General features: G+C 47.3%; 1 protein-coding gene across 1 annotated transcript; it reads left to right on the forward strand.

Annotated features, from left to right (window-relative positions):
• Nucleotides 1-82: 82 nt before the first annotated feature.
• Nucleotides 83-1,057, forward strand: LOC123493392 (probable glutathione S-transferase GSTU6). The gene is made up of 2 exons (XM_045233562.2): nt 83-446; nt 531-1,057. The coding sequence occupies exons 1-2, from the start codon at nt 123-125 to the stop codon at nt 867-869; spliced, it is 663 nt and encodes a 220-aa protein (XP_045089497.1). The 5' UTR covers nt 83-122; the 3' UTR covers nt 870-1,057.
• The last annotated feature ends 19,119 nt before the right edge of the window (nt 1,058-20,176 follow it).

Here is a 20,176-nt window from a genome sequence, read left to right on the forward strand (position 1 = left end):
TGCATTGTTATTGCCTCCCATACCCTATATATATCACTCCTCGCTCAGCCAAGCAAGCAAGCAAAACACAGTAGTTAACACTGAAGTTCAAGTCATATCCATAGGTATCACGCAAGGGAGAAATGGCCGGTGAAGACGAGCTGAAGCTGCTGGGTACATGGGCGAGCCCCTGGGTTTCCAGGGTGAAACTCGCGCTCCACCTCAAGGGCTTGAGCTATGAGAACGTCGAGCAGGACCTCGACAACAAGAGCGACCTGCTCCTCGCCTCCAACCCGGTGCACAAGAAGGTGCCGGTACTCATCCACAACGGCAAGCCAATCTGTGAGTCCGTCGTCATCCTAGAGTACATCGACGATGCCTATGGTACCGTAGGCCCCTCCTTCCTGCCCGTTGACCCATACGAGCGTGCCATTGCTCGGTTCTGGGTAGACTACATTGACCAGAAGGTTTACTCTTATAGTGTTTTGTGTTGTTGATTTCACAATTATGTATGTGGTGAGCTGATTAATATTGCTATTTGGTGCATGCAGCTAGTCATCCCGTGGAAAGTGGCGTTCACGGCCGACGGAGAGGAGGAGAAGACCGAGGGGATAAAGCAGATGTTGGCGGCGGTGCACACGCTGGAGGGGGCTCTCAAGGAATGCTCCAAGGGGAAGCCCTTCTTTGGCGGTGATAGCGTTGGATATGTGGACCTTGCACTGGGCGGTCTCTTGGCATTTTTGCAGGGAACTGAAGAGTTATGTGGTAGCAAACCCTTTGACATCGCCAACACCCCACTTCTGCTGGCATGGGTGGAGCGTTTCACCGCGTTGGATGCCGCCAAGGTGGCCTGCCAGATGTCAGCAAGTTGGTTGAGTTTGCCAAGATGAAGCGGGCTCAGATGGCTTTGTCTATCAAGAAGTGAACTAATCTGTCACCTGAATGGTTTAGATCGGAGAATATTTATTAAGATATGTTTTCTAAAATACATGTGCTAGTATAGTTGTGTATTATCTCCCGTTGGTGTCCCTGTCAAATATGTCATGCATGGAATATTGTACTGAATAAGGAAGATTGAATGATCTTTTGTTATAATATCTTCTTTCTTGTTGAGACTATATTTTGCTTTCATGGAGAGGGAGTGTGGTCCGAGAGCACATCAATCTTTGTTCGATGGAGATGACTCTTAGTGCCCCAACTCTGGCAAGTCACAGAGGTATGGTACGTAGCTTAGAACTTGTCGCAAGAAACGCGCCTTTGATATATAACTCCTCTGTGGCAAAGTACAGGTCCAGGACAGAAGGAGCTGATGGATGACTATTCCGAGTGGGCTGTCATCTCAACCGCATGACATCTTTGCTCTGTTAGAAGTATATAAACGTGTTAGTTAGGGATTAGGAGAGATAGAGATAGATTTGGTTAAAACTAACAATGACTTGCCTTGTACTCCAATCCTCTTCCCACGTTGTACTCCTACATATACCCCATATTAGGGTCAGATCAATATGCAACAACAATTCCAGCCATCCTACAATTTCTATACGCTCTAGTGGGCTTTTTTTAGATGGGTTTTTTCTTATTAAACCATAGTTATTTGTGTATACCATTATATCAAAATTAAGCATTAGATTAGCACCTAAATGATCACGACTTTTTCCCAAGGGAGGCAAATTTTGTGGCTGATGCATTAGCTAGGCGAGGTCACAATTTACCTGCGACGGTGGCAGACCATATTTCACTTTCGCATATTTTCTTTGGTAGTTAGCTAACGTAATGGCTTATTTCCAGTGGTTTATAAGCCCGAGAAAGGTGACTTATTATTTCTTTCGGACTTTAGCTACATATAGTTATGCCACTCATCGGCATTAATATACTCCTACGAGGCATGGCAAATTGTTTGATGCCATGTCTTTATACATGTTCTAAGTTCCTTTTCCTCAGCACCCAAATGCAAATAGTTTCAGGAGGGATGCACCGCTTGGAGTGTAAGTATTAGGTTCAGACTAGTATGTGATTACAGAGTGTGTAGTGTATCTGCCTGCCATTAACATGCATGCATGCTTGAAGTTAGTGTGACTAACTAGTATTACATGTTCATGTCTATCTGACGTCAATCTTAAAGTTAGTTAACAATGATTGACCGGCTGGCTATGGCCAGGACTCTGCTAATGATCTTCTTCTTCAAGACATGACTTTTTTTTTCGAACATGAATTTTTTTCTTCAAGACATGACTTGTATATGCCTTGAGAAGTTTGGCATGAGAGTTAACCAATCCGCAAGCAACGGCCCGTTAATGTTGGTAAACATTGTACAACAAGTCCATTAAATGTCCAGATATCTTAAACTAAGTGACATGTCAAATTATATCTACTAAGATACTAAGCTCCCAAGAATTGAGGCCCTAGGAGAGCTCGTTTTTTTTTTCAAATGAGCCCCATTTGTTAGGGCAAAATCATTTCTGAATATTTTAAAAGTTCATGAATATTTCTAAGCTTGTGAACATTTTTCAATTTGCTACTACTATGTGCATGACAAATTGTTCGATGTCATGTCTTTATACATGTCATAAGTTGCATCATAAATTCATAATGCATCCGTTTTCATCAGCAACCAAATGCAAATATTTAGGAGGATAACCAATATGCGTATGAATACAAAGTGTGTTGTGTATGATACAGCCATTGACATGCATGCTTGAAGTTTGGGTGACTAGATGGTACCCGGTGTTCTGATGTGTACCCGGTGTTCTGATGTGAGAATTGGTTGTAATATATTATTTGATGAGATCTGGTTGTCTAGAATTTAGACGCGAGAATGAAGACTACAAATACATATGCATTATTGTATTTGATTATTATATATACTTGTAAAATATTTATAGAATATATTTAATATTTCTCATGCACACTGAGAAAAAAGAAAAGTAATAATAGGGTTTTGAAGTGGATATGTGCATGTTGAGAGAATAGTATATGTAGCGTTTCACATGGCATGTTTAGAGAAACAAAAGTGATGGCGTTGATGAGGTGGCATGGCATGTATGATGAGGTGGCATGGCATGTATGATGAGGCGATATGTGTGCATGTTGATATAAATAGAATAGTGAAGATCAACTACTTAATTAAGTATCCCCACAAAAATAACCTACTTAATTAAGTATATATATTTTAGAGAACTTAATTAATTATATAGGATATGATTCATGTCATTATATGGCGTGAATCTTACGTTAGTTAAGGATGACTGACCAGGATAGACAAGACTCTGCTAATCTGTTTACTTCCAAGCCTTCTTCTCCAAGACATTGACTAATGTCTTTAAAAGCTTAACATGGAAGTTAACAAATCCACAAGCAACGACCCACTAGTGTTGATACTACAGTCGTTGCCGTTGTGTTGCGAAACAAGGAGATAACATAAGCGGTCATGGTACTACAATCCTTCTCATCCCTCTTCGCATCCGATGAATGAATCTGAGCACTGCCTGCCGTGTATGCCGCCCAGCCATGGAGCCCGCGACAATGTACCACATGGTTGCTCGGCTCTCTTTTGTCAACAGCCTCTCTTTTGTCGACGATGGCCATGGTTCCCCTTGCGTTTGCGTGTACCTCATCTGCTTGCCTAGTGCGCAATAGAGAGAACTTTTCCGACCCGGGAACCTCCCGCGAGCAGCCATCCCTCATGGAGGCCATGCCGCCGCCGTCGCCGCAATCTACGTTCCCTCCAGCGTTGCCAAACTCGTCTGTCTTGTTCATAATACAAAGTGTTGCCACCGTGCGCGGCGACTTCCGTGCGTTTCCCCGGCTCAATGCGAGGCATACGATGGTCAGAGCATCTCTAACAGGCGCGCACCACACGGCACGCTAAAATAATTTTTACAGCGCCAAAATAGCAACTTTTTACGCGTAACAGAGCACTGGCTCCAGTGACCGTTGAAAAATATTACGCGCGCGAGCCGCTCCAGCAGGTGCTGCAAAAAAAGGGCGCGCGCACCCAACACAAACAACATTTGGACACTCGAATAGAACCAAGAAAATCAAACACATAAAAAATAAATCAACAATAAATAGTTCAATTTATTACAACTCAAACAAATAGTTTATCTTCCAATACAACAAATAGTTCAACAATACAACATCAAACATACAAATCACTAGTTTCGTCGGCTATTCCATGCCCACCATTCCTTGATTAGATCCTTTTGAAGATCATCATGCGTTTCGGCACATCGAGTGGCATGATAGGAGGCAACAAATCGGGTACCCTCTCAGTCCTTCGCCGCACTCACACGTGACATCCGAAGAGCTCATACTGAGAGTAGTCTAAATCTTGCCCACGCTCATTCTTGATGATCATGTTATGCATGATCACACAAGCGGTCATGATGTACCAAAGGATCTTTTGAACCCAAAAATCTAGGCGGTCCTCTCACAATAGCAAATTGGGCTTGCAAAATCCCAAAACCGCTCTCGACATCTTTCCAAGCCGCTGCCTGAGCATTGTGGAAATCTGGATTTTTCTTACCTTCCGGTTTTTTCAACGGCTTCACAAATGTTTACCACTTTGGGTAGATGTCATAGTTGTATGCATGGCCATTTGATACAAATTGCACCGATGGCAGTTTACCATTTGCAATCCTATTCATGAGTGGTAACCGATTAAGAATGTTGATGTCATTCAAACATCCAGGCATTCCAAAAAAGCATGCCAAATCCAAGTCTCTTGATCGGCCACTGCTTCAAGGATTATAGTGGAACCCCTTTTCTGGCCGTGGAATTGTCCATGCCATGTCTTAGGACAGTTCTTCCAACTCCAATGCATGCAATCTATTGAGCCAGGCATAACTGGGAACCTGCGAGCTTTGTTCATGTCCAAAGCCTTGCGGCGTCTTCAACATTGGGAGCTCTTAAATACTCCGGACCAAACACTTGCATAATTCCGACTGCGAAGCGCTTGACACACATGATGGCTTGACTCTCACCCATGGCCAAGTGGTCATCAACTAGATCAGCCGGAATACCGTATGCCAACAAACGCAAAGCGGCTGTCACCTTTTAAAAGGTACTATGCCCGAGTTCTCCGGCGGCATTCCTTCTTTGTTGAAAAAACTGATCAGGGCTCGCCAGTTTCTCTGCAATGCATTTGAACAACTTGGTGCTCATCCTAAAATGATGCCGAAAGTACGACTCGCGGTATATGGGATTCTCCACAAAATAGTGCCTCATCAATCTGTTGCCGGCATCGATCTTATCCCTCCAAATTTTCTGACGACCCATAACCGAACCACCGTGCTTTGGCTTTTTATTGACGTGCATAGCTAGGATCATTGCAAGGTCCTCCTCCTCTTGAATATCAAATTATTTGTCGCAAGAATCATATGACGAACTCATCTACAATATTGAATTTAAACTAGTATATAAAACCACAAACAACATGCACCAAATTCATCTACAAAATGTGAAGTTGAAGTAATACATACCCTGCAAGCGTTTTGTCAAACACTTGTGGGCGTCGAGCGGCAGTGGGCGGCAGGGCGCTCTTCGTCAGAGGAATGACGCGCTCGAGGGGCGGCGGCGCCGAGAGGAGGTGCAGGAAGCAGCGGCGGTGCGCGGGGATAGGCCGGGGAAGCGCCGTCGGGTCGCCAGAGCAAATGGGGAGGTGCGGACGGCGGTGCTAGCGCCTCGATCTGGCAGTTGGTGGAAGTGGTGCGCGAGTCGACGATGTCCAGTGCGGGAGCGGGCGCACGAAATAAGTGGCGCGATATGCCGTTTTGCTCTGCTGAACCAACTATACCGCGCGAGCGTTTTTTACGCGTCCGCTGGAGCGCCCGTTCCAGCTGCGCGCGTGCAAAACAGGCGGTTTTTTTGGCGTGGCGCTAAAATCGCGCGGTCTGTTGAAGATGCTCTTTGGTTGTAGCCTCGCCGAACCCATGGAGCTCGATGTAGTTGCAGGATCAGTTCTAACTCTTTCTCGCACGAAGAACACGAGTGTTTGCGCTGCGTTCGACCTCTGCAGCCTTTTCCCTTTTCTTCTTATTCAGTCAAGTGCTTCAGAACAGAAACTACAAGATACCCGGTCCACGAGCGGGCTGATCGGACGTGCCATCCCACATCCTCCCGATCGCTAGGGTGTGGCCGTCACACGTTTACAATCGTGCCATCCCACGATCCACCTGTGACGGCTCAGCTAAACAAACTAACTGAAAGTCTGAAACTACGCCAAGTCGGGAACAGATTCCACGCTGCATGGCCCTTTATTTTAGCTAAGAAAAAACTAGAGGATAACAAACAGCTCAACGGGATTATTTGCTAACAAATCACCCCCTTAAGCCCGTTGCACAGTCTTCACTTCAACGACACCGAACATCTTCCTCATCTCAACGAATCTGGTGCGCCCCAATGCCTTGGTTAGAAGATCAGCAAGTTGGTCAGTTGTTCCAATGTGCTTCACGTCAGCTCTTCCTTCCTCGACGCACTCCCTGATGAAGTGATACTTAACATCAATATGCTTGCTCCGGTCGTGATGCACCGGATTTTTGCTCAGTGCGATAGCTGACTGGTTATCAACCATAAGGTCGAACATGGCCGGAGCTTGCCCTGTCATTTCCCCGAGCAATCTTCTGAGCCAGACCCCTTGACAAGCGCCGCTCGCTGCTGCCACATACTCCGCCTCGCAGGATGATGTGGTCACTATCTTTTGTTTCTGCGAGCTCCATGTCACAATGTTCTTTCCAAGCATGAACACAACTCCAGAAGTGCTCTTTCTATCATCTATGTCCCCGGCATGGTCACTATCACTGTAACCTGTCAGCACCAAACCCTTTGCACCAGCCCTGTAGCAGCATCCATACCCCTTAGTACCTTGTACGTACCTAAGAATTTGTTTCACTGCCGTCCAATGCTGCTTGCTTGGTGCCTCCATGTACCTGCTCACAATGCTGATGGCACATGCTATATCAGGCCTTGTATTGACCAAGTAACGAAGACTGCCGATCACACTCCTGTACAAAGTGGCATCCACGGCTTCAGCTCCATCCCTCTTGCTGAGCTTGAGGCGGTATTCCATTGGAGTTGCACACGGTATGCATTGCTCCATGCCTGCAACCCCCAAAATCTTCTGAGCATAGCTGCTTTGACAAATCTTGATCTCACCACTTCTCTGCTCAACTTCAATACCCAAGTAGTAGGACAGTAGGCCGAGATCACTCATTTTGAACAGCCGTTGCATCTCCTGCTTGAACTTGTCAATATCATCCTGACTAGTCCCGGTAATCACCAGATCATCCACATATACTCCCACCAACAGGAAGTTCTTGTGGTCACCACGCCTATACACAGCATGTTCCAGCCGGCTTCTTTTGAAACCCAAGGCTTGCAATGATGCATCCAATTTAGCATTCCAGGCCCGTGGTGCTTGTCGCAGCCCGTACAACGCCTTCTGCAACTTGTACACTTTGCAGCTCTCTCGATCATCGACAAACCCTGGCGGCTGCTGTACATAGACCTCCTTTTCAAGATCACCATTCAGAAAAGCGGATTTAACATCCATGTGGTGTACCTGCCATCCACCGTGCGCGGCGAGAGCGAGGAGCAGCCGCACAGTCTCCATGCGAGCCACTAGAGCGAAAACTTCTTCAAAGTCCACCCCCTGTCGCTGAGAGTACCCCTTTGCCACCAGTCGCGCTTTATGCTTCAGGATGTTGCCGGCAGGATCTCTTTTCAGCTTGAAAACCCACATTAACCCGATGGCGCGGTGCCCAGCGGGAAGAGATGTGAGTTCCCAGGTTTGATTGTCGACGATCGAGCCCATTTCCTCCTCCATCGCCTTGCGCCAGGCGTGATCAGAGAGTGCTGCCTCAACACTCGCCGGCTCCTCGGGCGGCCAGAAGACAGAGGCCCACATGCTGCTGCTCGTCGTCGTCGTCGAACAAGTCGCTGTAGTCGATCGGCGCTGTGATCTCCTTGGTGGTGTCGTAGACGTCGGATAGACGCCGATATCGCGGGTGCCCGCTGTCCGTGTCCAGCGCGTCATCACGCGACGGCGGCGACACGAACTGTATTGGTGGCGTCGACAGTTCGGGCGTGCACGGTGCCGTCTCCGCTGCTGCCGGACGAGGCGAACCGGAGCCACTGTCAGTCACCGTGACTCTCGGCTCAGCGGCATATACCACCGTGAACACAACTGATGGTGTGCTTTCCTTTGCTGCTTCAGGTTTCCAGTTCCATGGGCGTGTCTCCTGAAACACAACATCACGTGACACCAGCAGTTTCTCGGCGACGGGATCATAGATACGATAGGCCTTGGCACCTTCCTCATATCCCATCATGACGCCGGGCGTCGACCTGTCGGCCAGCTTGTTGATCCCGGGTCCGAGCTTCTTCACGTGCGCGTGACACCCGAATGTGCGCAGGTGAGCCACGCTCGGCTTCTTGCCATGCCACAGCTCGTACGGAGTCACCCCGTCGAGGCTCCGCGTCGGCGATCGGTTGAGGACATAGACGGCCGCCTTGACGGCCTCTCCCCAGAAGACCGCAGGCACGCCCATGCTCTTCAGCATGCACCTCGCCATCTCCACCACGGTTTGATTACGGCGCTCGACAACCCCGTTTTGTTGCGGCGTGTACGGGGCGGTCGTGAAGTGCTTGATGCCGAGCTCGTTGCAGTACTCGACGAACGCCGTGGAGTTGAACTCCCCGCCGCGATCCGAGCGGAATGCGAGCAGCTTGCAGCCGCTCCTGGTCTCTGCTGCCGCTTTCACCTTTTTGAAGAAAGCAAAAGCCTCGCTCTTTGTCCTGAGTACCTCAATCCACATGTACCGAGAGTAATCATCCACAATTAACAAGAAATAATTTCTACCTCCCGGTGTTGGCGGAGAGATCGGACCGCACAAATCCGAGTGTACGAGCTCCAGGGACGCCTTTGCACGATATGTTGCAGCCTGCGGGAAGGGTAGTCGGTGTTGTTTCCCGAGCATGCAGCCATCACAATACTCCCCAACGTGATCCACATCAGGAATCCCACGCACCATCTTCTTCCTTGCCATGGCACACAATGCACGGAAGTGGAGGTGCCCAAAACGTGCATGCCACAGCCAGGCCAGGTCGCCTCCTTTGGACAGCAGGCACACCGGCTCAGCACGCTGTAGGTTCAGCTTGTACAGACGGTTTGCTGAGCGCTTGACACGCACCAGCAGCCGTCCCTCTTGGTCGAAGATCGCGAGGACACTGCGCTTGATGACGATCTCGCAGCCCTTCTCATCTAGCTGTCCGAGCGAAACGTGATAGATTTTGGATTGGAGTAGGCTAGTAGATCCGGTGAACCTACCTTCTCCAGCAGTGGATGAACTCGAGCCGGAGGCCATCGTGGTGCTGGGGCGCACGGCGATGGCGGAGAGTGGGCGAGGTGGAGGTGGAGCTTCCTGTGAGCACCACGCTAACCCTAGATCGGTAGGGATTGTAGGTAGGGATTGTGGCAGCGATTAACCTCATGAGTCGTGCCCCGGCCCCCACCTCTGTTTATATAGCGCGGGTCACAGGGGCCCACCAATCATGGTTTGGTTGGGCGCCCCCGATCAGGGCACGAGTCAGGGGCCCGTTCGACCCGTTGGGTTCGAACGGGAGAGAGATCAACCTAACATTCTCCCCCTTGATCTCAACTTTACTTTTAACTTTATACTTTCTAGTTTATCTGTTTCATCACATATTGGTACATAGAGCATGTTTCATCGTCACGGCTTAATTGCCGTTAGAATCATACAGCTACAACATACGTTATGTTCAGAAACAAATTCTGTTCCTTTTGGGCCTATCCAGGAATCATAAGGCTTTCCCTTAAACCCATGCCGGCTAAGTGTTCCTTGAACACATTGGGTGGTAAGCCTTTCGTTAGCGGATCCGCAAGCATATCCTTTGTCCTTATATGCTCGAGACTTATAGTTTGATCCTGGATTTTATCTTTCACAACATAATACCTTATCTCTATTGTTTTGGCAGCATTACTCTACTTGTTGTTGTGAGCATAGGATACTGCAGGCTGGTTATCACAGTACATCTTTAGTGGTTTGTGAATGCAATCTACCACTTTCAAGTCGGGTACAAATTTCTTTAGCCATATCGCCTGCCCCGTGGTTTCGAAGCATGCTATGAACTCTGCATACATCGTGGATGATGCAACTATCGACAGTTTGGAGCTTTTCCACGAAATAGCTCCCCCAGCGAGGGTGAATATGTATCCTGACGTGGATTTTCTATCATCTCTGTCCCCCGCAAAATCTGCGTCTGAATACCCTTTTATCTCTAGGGAATCACTTCTCCTGTATATTAGCATGTAGTCCTTCGTGCCTTGTGCATAATGCAATGCTTTCTTTACCATCTTCTAGTGCTCTAGGCCTGGATTCTCTTGATATCTACCGAGTACCCCGGTGATAAAAGCTAAGTCAGGGCGAGTGCACACTTGTGCATACTGTAAGCTGCCAACTGCCGAAGCATATGGTACCGCTTTCATTTGATCGATCTTATACTGGTTCTTGGGACATTGGAATTTCCCAAAACTATCGTCCTTGACTATTGGAGCAGGTGTGGCTTTACTCGCATGCATATTATACTTATTAAGAACCTTTTCTAAATATGCTTTCTGAGATAGTCCTAAGACTCCATTGTTCCTATCTCGGTGAATTTCTATGCCCAAAACATATGATGCTTCACCAAGGTCTGTTATGTCAAAATTTGAGGATAAGTATTTCTTTGTTTCTTGTAGTAGACTAACATCACTACTAGCAAGCAGGATATCATCCACATACAAGATTAGGAAAATATATTTCCCATTTTTAAACATTGCATAAAAGCAATTATCCTCAATATTTTCTTTAAAGCCAAAACTTTTAATCGTTTGATTAAACTTTAGATACCACTCCCGAGAGGCTTGTCTTAATCCACAAATGGATTTCTTCAGGAGGCATCCCATATTTTCCTTGCCTTCCATGATAAAACCCTTGGGTTGTTTCATGTAGACCTTTTCTTTTAAATCACCATTCAGAAATGCCGTCTTAACATCCATTTGATGTAACTCTAAATCAAAAAGAGCAACTAATGCCATTATGATTCTGAAGGAATCCTTACATGAGACTGGAGAAAATGTCTCATTGTAATCTATCCCTTCACTTTGTGTAAATCCTTTTGCCACGAGTCATGCTTTATACTTTTCTATATTCCCTTTAGAGTCATACTTAATTTTGTAGACCCATTTACAGCCTACTGTTTTGGCTCCTTTGGGAATTTCCTCTAAGTCCCAAACATCTTTGGAACTCATCGATTTCATCTCGTCTTCCATTGCCTTCATCCACTTCGATGAATGAGGGCTTCTCATGGCTTCTTCATATGAGGTGGGATCTTTTTCCATATGAACCATTTCTGTGTTATAAACTTTAAAGTCAGTAGAAATAGCTGACTTTCTTGGTCTTGTAGACCTTCTAAGGGCCTCAGTTTCTGGCACATTTTGTGCCTCAACTTCTGGCACTTCTTCTAAAATTTGCTGTTGCACCTCCCTTTCATGCTCAACAACGGGTTCAGTCGGCTCCTGAGGACAGGTTCCGGGTCTTCCCCCATAGCTGTCATGGGTGGAGTTGCAACTGGTAGTGAGAAAAATGGCTCCTGAATCATCGGATTAGGTGCATGCACCCTCTTCTCCTCAAGATCAATTTTCCGAGCTACCAAGCTCCCCCTCATCATTTCGTCCTCTAAGAACACTGCATGTCTCGTTTCTACAAACTTTGTATATCTGTCAGGGCAGTAGAAACGAAAACCTTTTGATCTGTCTGGATAGCCAATGAAGTGGCAACTTACTGTTTTGGGATCTAACTTTGCAATGTTTGGATTAAACATTTTGGCCTCAGCAGGGCACCCCCACACCCTGAAGTGTTGTAGGGAGGGCATCCTTCCTGTCCATAGCTCGTACGGTGTTTTGGGCACCGACTTGCTTGGTCCTCTATTGAGAATGTGAATGGAGGTTTTGAGCGCCTCCATCCATAATCCCAATGGCAAGTTGGAATAACTCATCATGCTGCGCACCATATCATAAGGGTGCGGTTGCGCCTTTCAGCTACTCCATTTTGCCGAGGTTCGCCCGGCATTGAATACTGGGCTACTATGCCAGTCTCCTGCAAGAACTTCGCAAAAGGTCCAGGGACTTGGCCATATGGAGTGTGTCGACCGTAGTACTCTCCCCCACGGTCGGACCTTACTATTTTTATTCTTTTATCGTGTTGATTTTCAACTTCAGCTTTGAATATTTTGAATTTATCCAACGCTTCCGATCTTTCTTTGATTGGATAAATATAACCATAGCGAGAGTAATCATCTGTGAATGTTATGAACGAGTCATATCCATCCACACTTTTCACCGGAAATGGTCCACAAATATCAGTGTGAATGATTTCTAGTGTGCCTGTGCTATGGATTGCACCTTTTTTGATTTGTTTTACGTACTTTCCTTTAACGCAATCTATGCATTGTTCTAAGTCTGAAAATTCTAACGGAGAAAGAATTTCACTTTTGACTAATCTTTCTATTCTCCCCTTCGATATATGGCCCAAGCGACAGTGCCATAATTTCGATGAGTCAAATGTTCTTTTTCTTTTCTTTTGTTCTTTATTCGATGCGGAAACATGTTCTTTCACATTGCAAACGGAATAAACTTTTTCACGAAGTGATAACAAATAAAGCTCATCATGTAGTAAAGCATCACCCACATAAGCATTATTTAACCAAATGGCACACTTGCCATGTCCAAAATAACATTCATAATTATCTTTGTCCAAACAAGAAACACTTATTAAGTTTCTATGACATGATGGAACAAATAAAACATCTCTAAGTAGAAGATTGAATCCATCAGCTAACTCCAAGGAGATATCACCGACAGCTTCAACTTCTGCTTCAACTCCGTTCGCCACTTCAATGCGTCTTTCGCTTCTTAGCGTAGTCCACGTCGAATGGAATCCCTCTTTTTGCCATGATTGACTTTAGCCAAACAGGACAGTCTTTCTTGTAATGCCCGGTCTTCTTACAGTGGAGACAAGTGTCTTTGTCCACTGAGAAAGGCTGTTGCTGACGCTGATGCTGATAGGAAGCTTTTCCTTGTGGCTTTGAAGGAGAACTTTTGTTGTTTTGATTGTAATCCTTTCTCTTTTGACCCTGCACATAGTTGAGTGTACCACCATGTGAGGCTTTGAGTCTGTCCTCTTCTTGGACACACATTGCTATTGTCTTTTCAATGTCCCATGTTCCAGGTGACATATTGTAGTTCACAACAAAAGCTTCAAACTCCTTCGGTAGTGAAGCCATGACAAGGTGGACCAGGAGCGCTGGTTTGATCTCCAGATCCGCATCAATGGGCTTGAGCTTTGCTGCCATATTGCTCATCCTGAGGATGTGCTCTCTTATGCCATGACTACCACCTGTGTAGCGTTCTGTCACCAGTTGCTCTAACACCTGGGTGGCATATATCTTTGAAGAGCCAGTGAACTGGCTCTTTATCTTTGAAAGCAACTCTCAATTGACCACTGCAATGGAGCCCACAATGGCGCTCTCAATTGTGTTCTTTATAAAGGCCATGCATTTTTTGTTTGCATTGACCCACTTTTGATTATCTATGAGGTAAGACTGCTCCAAAGGAGCATAGTCCCCTTTCTTTTTAGCCCATGCAGCATCATCATCAGTGGCCTCTCTTACTGGCTCTGTGGGTCTGACCGGCTGTGGTTTCTCCACAACCCAGTCAAGATCAGCACAAACAAATGCCAATTCAACTTTCTTCCTCCACTCAGTGTGGTTGTCACCTCTGAGTGTCGGAACTTCTTTTAGGCAACTCATCAAGTGAAAGCCTCCTTAAATCACAATTTAAGTGACATCAATATAAAAATCATATGTATTAATCTAACATTGGTCAAATTGAACATATAATTGTCTATGCAATTAAATCTATATTACCGTTGGGCAAAAATTAGAAATAAATGCACCTTTAAATTTCAATAATAAAACATGATCATGTTATTAACAACGTTGGTCTAAAAATAACATAATCATATTCATTTTAATAATCACTTTAACATGCTCTTAAAAACTTAATACTATGTAAACTTTTATTTTCTTTGTAAAAGAGCATTAATTATTTACGCAGCGGAAAAACACGAATAAAAATTCATGAACTTTTTATTATTTACAGAAACTTTTCTTGACCGAATAATAAATCATGAACTTTTTAATTTTCTTTATAAAATTCATGAACATTTCTTTTCTGAAAATTTTCTGTTTGCATTTTCAGAAACTTTTTCCTGTTTACTATTCTATTTTCTGAATAAACAGAATTAGCTGCAGCGAAGAAAAATGCAGCTGGCCCGGCCTACCGAAGCCCAGCCGCCCTTGGCTCATCGCGTCCCAGCCTGTTACTCCGAAGACGGGGAATGTAATATACCTCCGAGAGTACACGCTCATCGCCGGTGAGGCACTCAAACAACACAGTTCCTTTGCCGCATATCTCGACGACTGATCCATCTCCGAAGCGGACAGTGCCGCGCACCGTCTCATCCAACGTGGCAAATAACTCCTTGCGGCCAGTCATATGGCTGCTAGCCCCTGTGTCCGCGTACCAAGAGCCATCGCCGACGTCCTTGGGCACCACTTTTTCCTCGTTGAGGAAGACGGCTTGCGGAGCTGCGATTGTGATCTCCTCCGGTGCATGAGCACCGCCATGAGCAGCCCCGGCTCCTCGACCTCTTCGACTTGCGCCACGTTTGCCTCCTCGCGGCGCTCCTGCTTGGGCTTGCCGTAGCACTCGCGTGCCCAGTGGCCCCACTTGCCGCACTTGCGGCAGTTCCCCTTGCGTTTAGGAGCACCGCCGTGAGGTTGTCCTCCGCCGGCGCCGGTGGGAGGCTTCGGCTTGGGTTTCCCCTTGCCGCCTTTGGATCCACCGCTGGACGAGCCTCCGCCTGATTGCCGTCGCCTTTCCCGCTCGTGCCACTCCTCCTCTGTGAGGAGCAGCTTGCCGCCGGAGCCGCCGGTGTCGGGGTCGAGGCGCTCCTCGATGGCAAGAAAACGGCTGGCCACCTCCTCAATTGTCAGTGTTTTGAGATCAACAAGAGTCTCAATGGAGATGGCTACCTGGGCGTAGCGAGGCGGCACCACCGCAGAAACTTCCTCACCGCCTTGATCTCGTCGACGTTGTCGCCAAGTTCCTGAAGATCGCTGATCAGGCCGGTGAGGCGAAGCGCGAAGTCCTCCACTGTCTCTCCCTCCTTGAAGGAGATTTTCAAAATCACGGCGCAGCACCTGAGCCCGTGACTCGCACACGTGCTCGACGCCCATGCGAAGCGTCTTGACGGTGTCTGCCAGCGTCCGCAGCATCTCCGGCGGGACGCCGCGGAGGATGACGCCCAGTGCGGTACGATCATCAGGGTGATCGGCGTCGCCCATCTCGACGGCTTCCCACAGGCGTGCAGCCTGAAGATGTACCTTCATGAGGATTGACCACTCGACGTAGTTCGTCCGAGTCAGCATCGGGATCGCGCCCGCGCCGCCATCTCTGACCACCCACTCGTGGATGACCAGCTCTCTCCCACCACGCCGTGTCGGGCTTCGTCCCCGACGAGCCGGCGATGGGGTGTTCCTCCGGCGCGAGCCGGAGCGCTGCGGCGTGCGTGATCCACCATGTCCCGACATGGTCACCACATGGCTCTGATGCCAATTGTAGTTGCAGGATCAGTTCTAACTCTTTCTCGCACGAAGAACACGAGTGTTTGCGCTGCGTTCGACCTATGCAGCCTTTTCCCTTTTCTTCTTATTCAGTCAAGTGCTTCAGAACAGAAACTACAAGATACCCGGTCCACGAGCGGGCTGATCGGACGTGCCATCCCACGTCCTCCCGATCGCTAGGGTGTGGCCGGCAGAAAGAACAGGCGCACATGATGTTCGGCGGGGCGAAGCCGTATGCGAGCAGGCCGATATCCTCGCACCTCTCCGCGTCGAGTCCCCGCGCATGTACACCATCGCGCCCTGGGATCCCTTTTCAACAAAGACGCAGCTCAACCTGGCATCCTCTAAGCCTAGCATACAAACTCGCGTCCAGCACACTCACCGCACACGCACACACTCGTACACTAGCCGGACTAAGCCTAGACACTAGTCAGACTAACCCTAGGCACAAATCGGACTATGCCCAGTACATGGCCGTGGCTTATTTGCCCAACACTCTAGAACGCGGCGCTGGAGAGCTACGACAGGGGTGGGAGCTCGGCTTGAGGTGCAACGGTGAATGCGGATAAGATGTTCGACAGATATATCTGAGAGAGGAGTGGTAGTAGAGAGAGGTGTATTTGCCACGTCTGGGAAATACAATGGATACGGTACTAGTGACCTTAGAGTAACACGTCCTGGCTACCTCGGTAACCGTATTTTGACTTTTCCTGAATACAGTAATGAAAGTGAACCCTAGGATTAAGTACAGGCACTATAGATGTAATTTACTCTGGTACGGGTGCAACAAGTCCATTCAATGTGTGGACATGTTACATCAAGTGTTTGTGCAAAATCATTTGGCTTGAAGTTAGAATTGGCTTCATGGATGACACATTATTATTGCCTCCATACCCTCATCACCCAGGAACGAGATCCTCTGACTTGTACGTTCTACTGCTGAGGGACGTCGTTTCCGCTGCACCGTCCATCAGGCATCCAACAATGCTCGCAGAAACTACACCATGCACAACTTTCGCTCTGGTGGAAATAGAAATAAGCGGCCCATCGGCCCAGTCCGACGCTACCCATCGCTCTCGCGGTCTCACCTCACTTCATCACCATCGTTTCACTCAGAAAAAAACCTTGCCTTGGCTATGTATTGGGGACTTCAATGAAGTTCTACATCAACATGAAAACTCTGGGGCCGGCCAATGCAGGACATCTCAGATTCAGGGACTTTCGGGAAGCCATGGATGTTTGCGCCCTTCAGGATTTGGGCTATCATGGTAAGGCGTGGACCTTTGAGAAGAAGACATCGGGTGGGGGCTATTGTCGAGTCCGGCTCGACCGTGCTATGGCAAGCTCTGAGTGGATATCCCTATACCCCCAGGCAAGTCTGTTTCATGAGATGGGCGCCGCTTCAGATCATTGCCCGATCAGATTACTTCTGGAGCCGGGTGACTGGTGTCAATCAAGAAGAAGCCGTTTAAGTATGAAATGTACTGGGAGAAGCATGAGGAATTTGGCGCATCCCTCGAGGGCATGTGGACAGAGGAACCCCAGGGACAAACTGTCACAGAGCTCAGTACAAAACTTGGTGATCTGTCAGCATCATTGCAACAGTGGAGCGCGGCTACCATTGGAAACATTGCAAAGGAAATTAAAAAACTAAAGAATGAGTTGGCAACTTTACAGAATGACCCCCGTCGCTTATCACCCTCACATGCAGAGATATAAATTACGGATCGTCTAGTGGAGCTATATCATATGGAGGAAATAAAATAGCGGCAACGCTCACCTATTGATTGGCTATCAGATGGGGACCGTAATACGAAATTCTTCCAGAGACGTGCCAGCATGCGCCGAAGGAAGAGTTTGCAGTGAGCCGACGGTTCTCTAACCCAAGATCTGGCTGAGATGGCTCTGTTAACTAATGAGTTCTATAAAAAATTGTTTACTTCTGAAGGCACATCGGGCATGGATGTGGTGCTTGACTCGGTTCCGGCCAGGGTCACGGCAGAGATGAATAATGGGTTGACCACTCCCTACACACGCAATGAGGTAAAAAATGCACTTTTCCAGATGTATCCCACAAAAGCCCCGGGGCTAGATGGATACCCGGCACACTTCTTCCAGAGGCATTGAGAACTTTGTGGTACCGAAGTCACGAATGTGATCCTGAGGATTCTTCGCGGGGAGGAGAGCCCCGAGGTAATCAACGAAACGATCCATGTGCTAATTCCCAAGGTTAAAGATTCCACAAATTTAACTCAGTTTCATCCCATAAGTTTGTGTAATGTGCTTTACAAAATTGCGTCAAAGGTGCTATCCAACAGATTGAAGCAAACTTGCCTGATATAATCTCTGAGGAACAATCTGCGTTTGTTCCAGGCCAGCTAAGCACTAATAATATAATAACGGCTTTTGAATGCTTACACTTTATGAAGAGTAACAAAGCCAAGAGAAACAGATTTTGTGCGGTGAAGTTGAACATGATGAAGGCCTATGACCAGGTAGAATGGGATTATCTTCGTGCAATCATGACCAAGATGGGATTTGCACAGTCTTGGGTTAATACAGTGATGAGAATGGTATCTTCGGTAAAGTTTTCAGTTCTTTTCAATGGATCAAAGCTTGATGTATTCACTCCTTCAAGGGGAATCCGTTAGGGAGACCCTATTTCTCCATACCTATTTTTACTTGCAGCGGAGGGCCTTTCGTGCCTCTTAAAAAACCAAGATGAATCATCCCAGTTGAACGGTATTCGAGTGGCCCCTTCGGCCCCGCCGGTTAGCCAGTTGTTCATAAAAGCTAGTGCTACTGGAGAAAATGAGTTGTCTTCTTTGATGGAAAGCTATTGCAATGCATCGGGTCAGAGAATAAACCTAGCTAAGTCCTTGGAATTTTTCAGCAAGGGATGCCCCAACTCTCTTAGAGCCGAGGTAAAGGAGGCCCTAAATATTGAAAATGAATCCTTAACAGAGAGATACTTGGGGATGCCTTCGGATGTAGGAACAAGCAAGAATGGAGCTTTCAAATTTCTGAAGGATAGGGTTTGGGCCAAGATAAAGGGATGGATGGAAAAACTCCTCTCGGTTGGAGGAAAAAATGTATTGATTAAATCGGTCGCCCAAGCGCTGCCAGTGTTTTCAATGTCCTGTTTCAAACTTCCTCGTGGCCTCAGTGAACATTTAAACTCCCTGATTAGAAAGTTTTGGTGGGGTAGTAAAGAAGGACAAAGAAAGCCTAGCTGGGTTTCTTGGAGTGCCATGACAAGGCCGAAGAATTGTGGAGGCCTAGTCTTCCGGGATGTCTAGATCTTCAACCTTGCATTGCTGGCTAGACAAGCGTATAGAATTCTGAAGGATCCAGAGGCTCTAAGCGCGGGGGTGTTAAAGGCCAAATATCATCAAAATTCAGATTTCTTGCAAGCCGAGCTTGGGTCAGCCCCGTCCCAGATATGGAGATCATTACTGGAGGGGAGAGATGTGCTGAAGCAAGGCCTTATACGTCGCATTGGGGATGGTCAAACAACGAACATCTGGGACCACAATTGGATTCCTAGACCATCAAATATGAGGCCTATCGCATGTAGAACTGCTGACCCGCACCTATGGGTGGGTGAACTGATCTTGCCAGGAGCAGAATGAGATAGAGGAACGATTACTCAGGTCTTCCTTCCTACAGATGCGGAGGCCATCATGTCAATAGCCTTGTGCACACGGCATATCCAGGACTTTTGGTCGTGGTTCCATGAGAAGAACGGGGTTTTCTCTGTGAGATCTGCTTATCGGATGCTAGTTGAAACAAAGATGCGGAGAGAGGCATGGCTTGAGGGTCGACTAGCCAACTCAAACATCGAAAGGGAGTCCAAGCTCTGGGACAAACTTTGGAAAGTTGAGGTGCCGTCAAAAGTTAAGATTTTCTTATGGAGACTTGCACATCAATCAATTCCAACGGCTGATGTGCGCCATCGTCGGAACATGTCTACCAGTTCGACATGTGGCTTGTGCCGCGCTGAGGATTCATGGCAACATTCGCTGCTTCACTGCACGGTGGCTCGGTGTGTCTGGGCTCTAGAGGATGCTGATCTGGTCGAAGCCTTGAACAACACAAGAGAACCTGACGCCAAAAGATGGTTGTTTGCTGTAATTGATATGCTGTCGACTACATAATTTATTCAGGTTGCGATTACTCTCTGGGCACTCCAGTTCTCAAGGAGACAAGCTTTGCTTGAGAATATCTTCCAAAGTCCACTCTCTACACACCACTTCATTCGAAGGTATACATGGGAACTGGAAGAGTGCAAGCCGAAGAGGGTTTCAACAAACCAACAACAAGCTTCTCCAAGATGGATCCCACCTCCGCCCGGATCTGTAAAGATAAAAGTAGATGGGGCTGTTTCAAGAAATCAAAATGAAGGATCTTTCAGCGCGGTGTGTAGGGATGCCTTGGGGCTATACTTGGGTTC

The sequence above is a fragment of the Aegilops tauschii genome, chromosome 1 (genome assembly GCF_002575655.3).
Source record: "Aegilops tauschii subsp. strangulata cultivar AL8/78 chromosome 1, Aet v6.0, whole genome shotgun sequence".
In the NCBI taxonomy this organism is placed as follows: Eukaryota; Viridiplantae; Streptophyta; class Magnoliopsida; order Poales; family Poaceae; genus Aegilops; species Aegilops tauschii.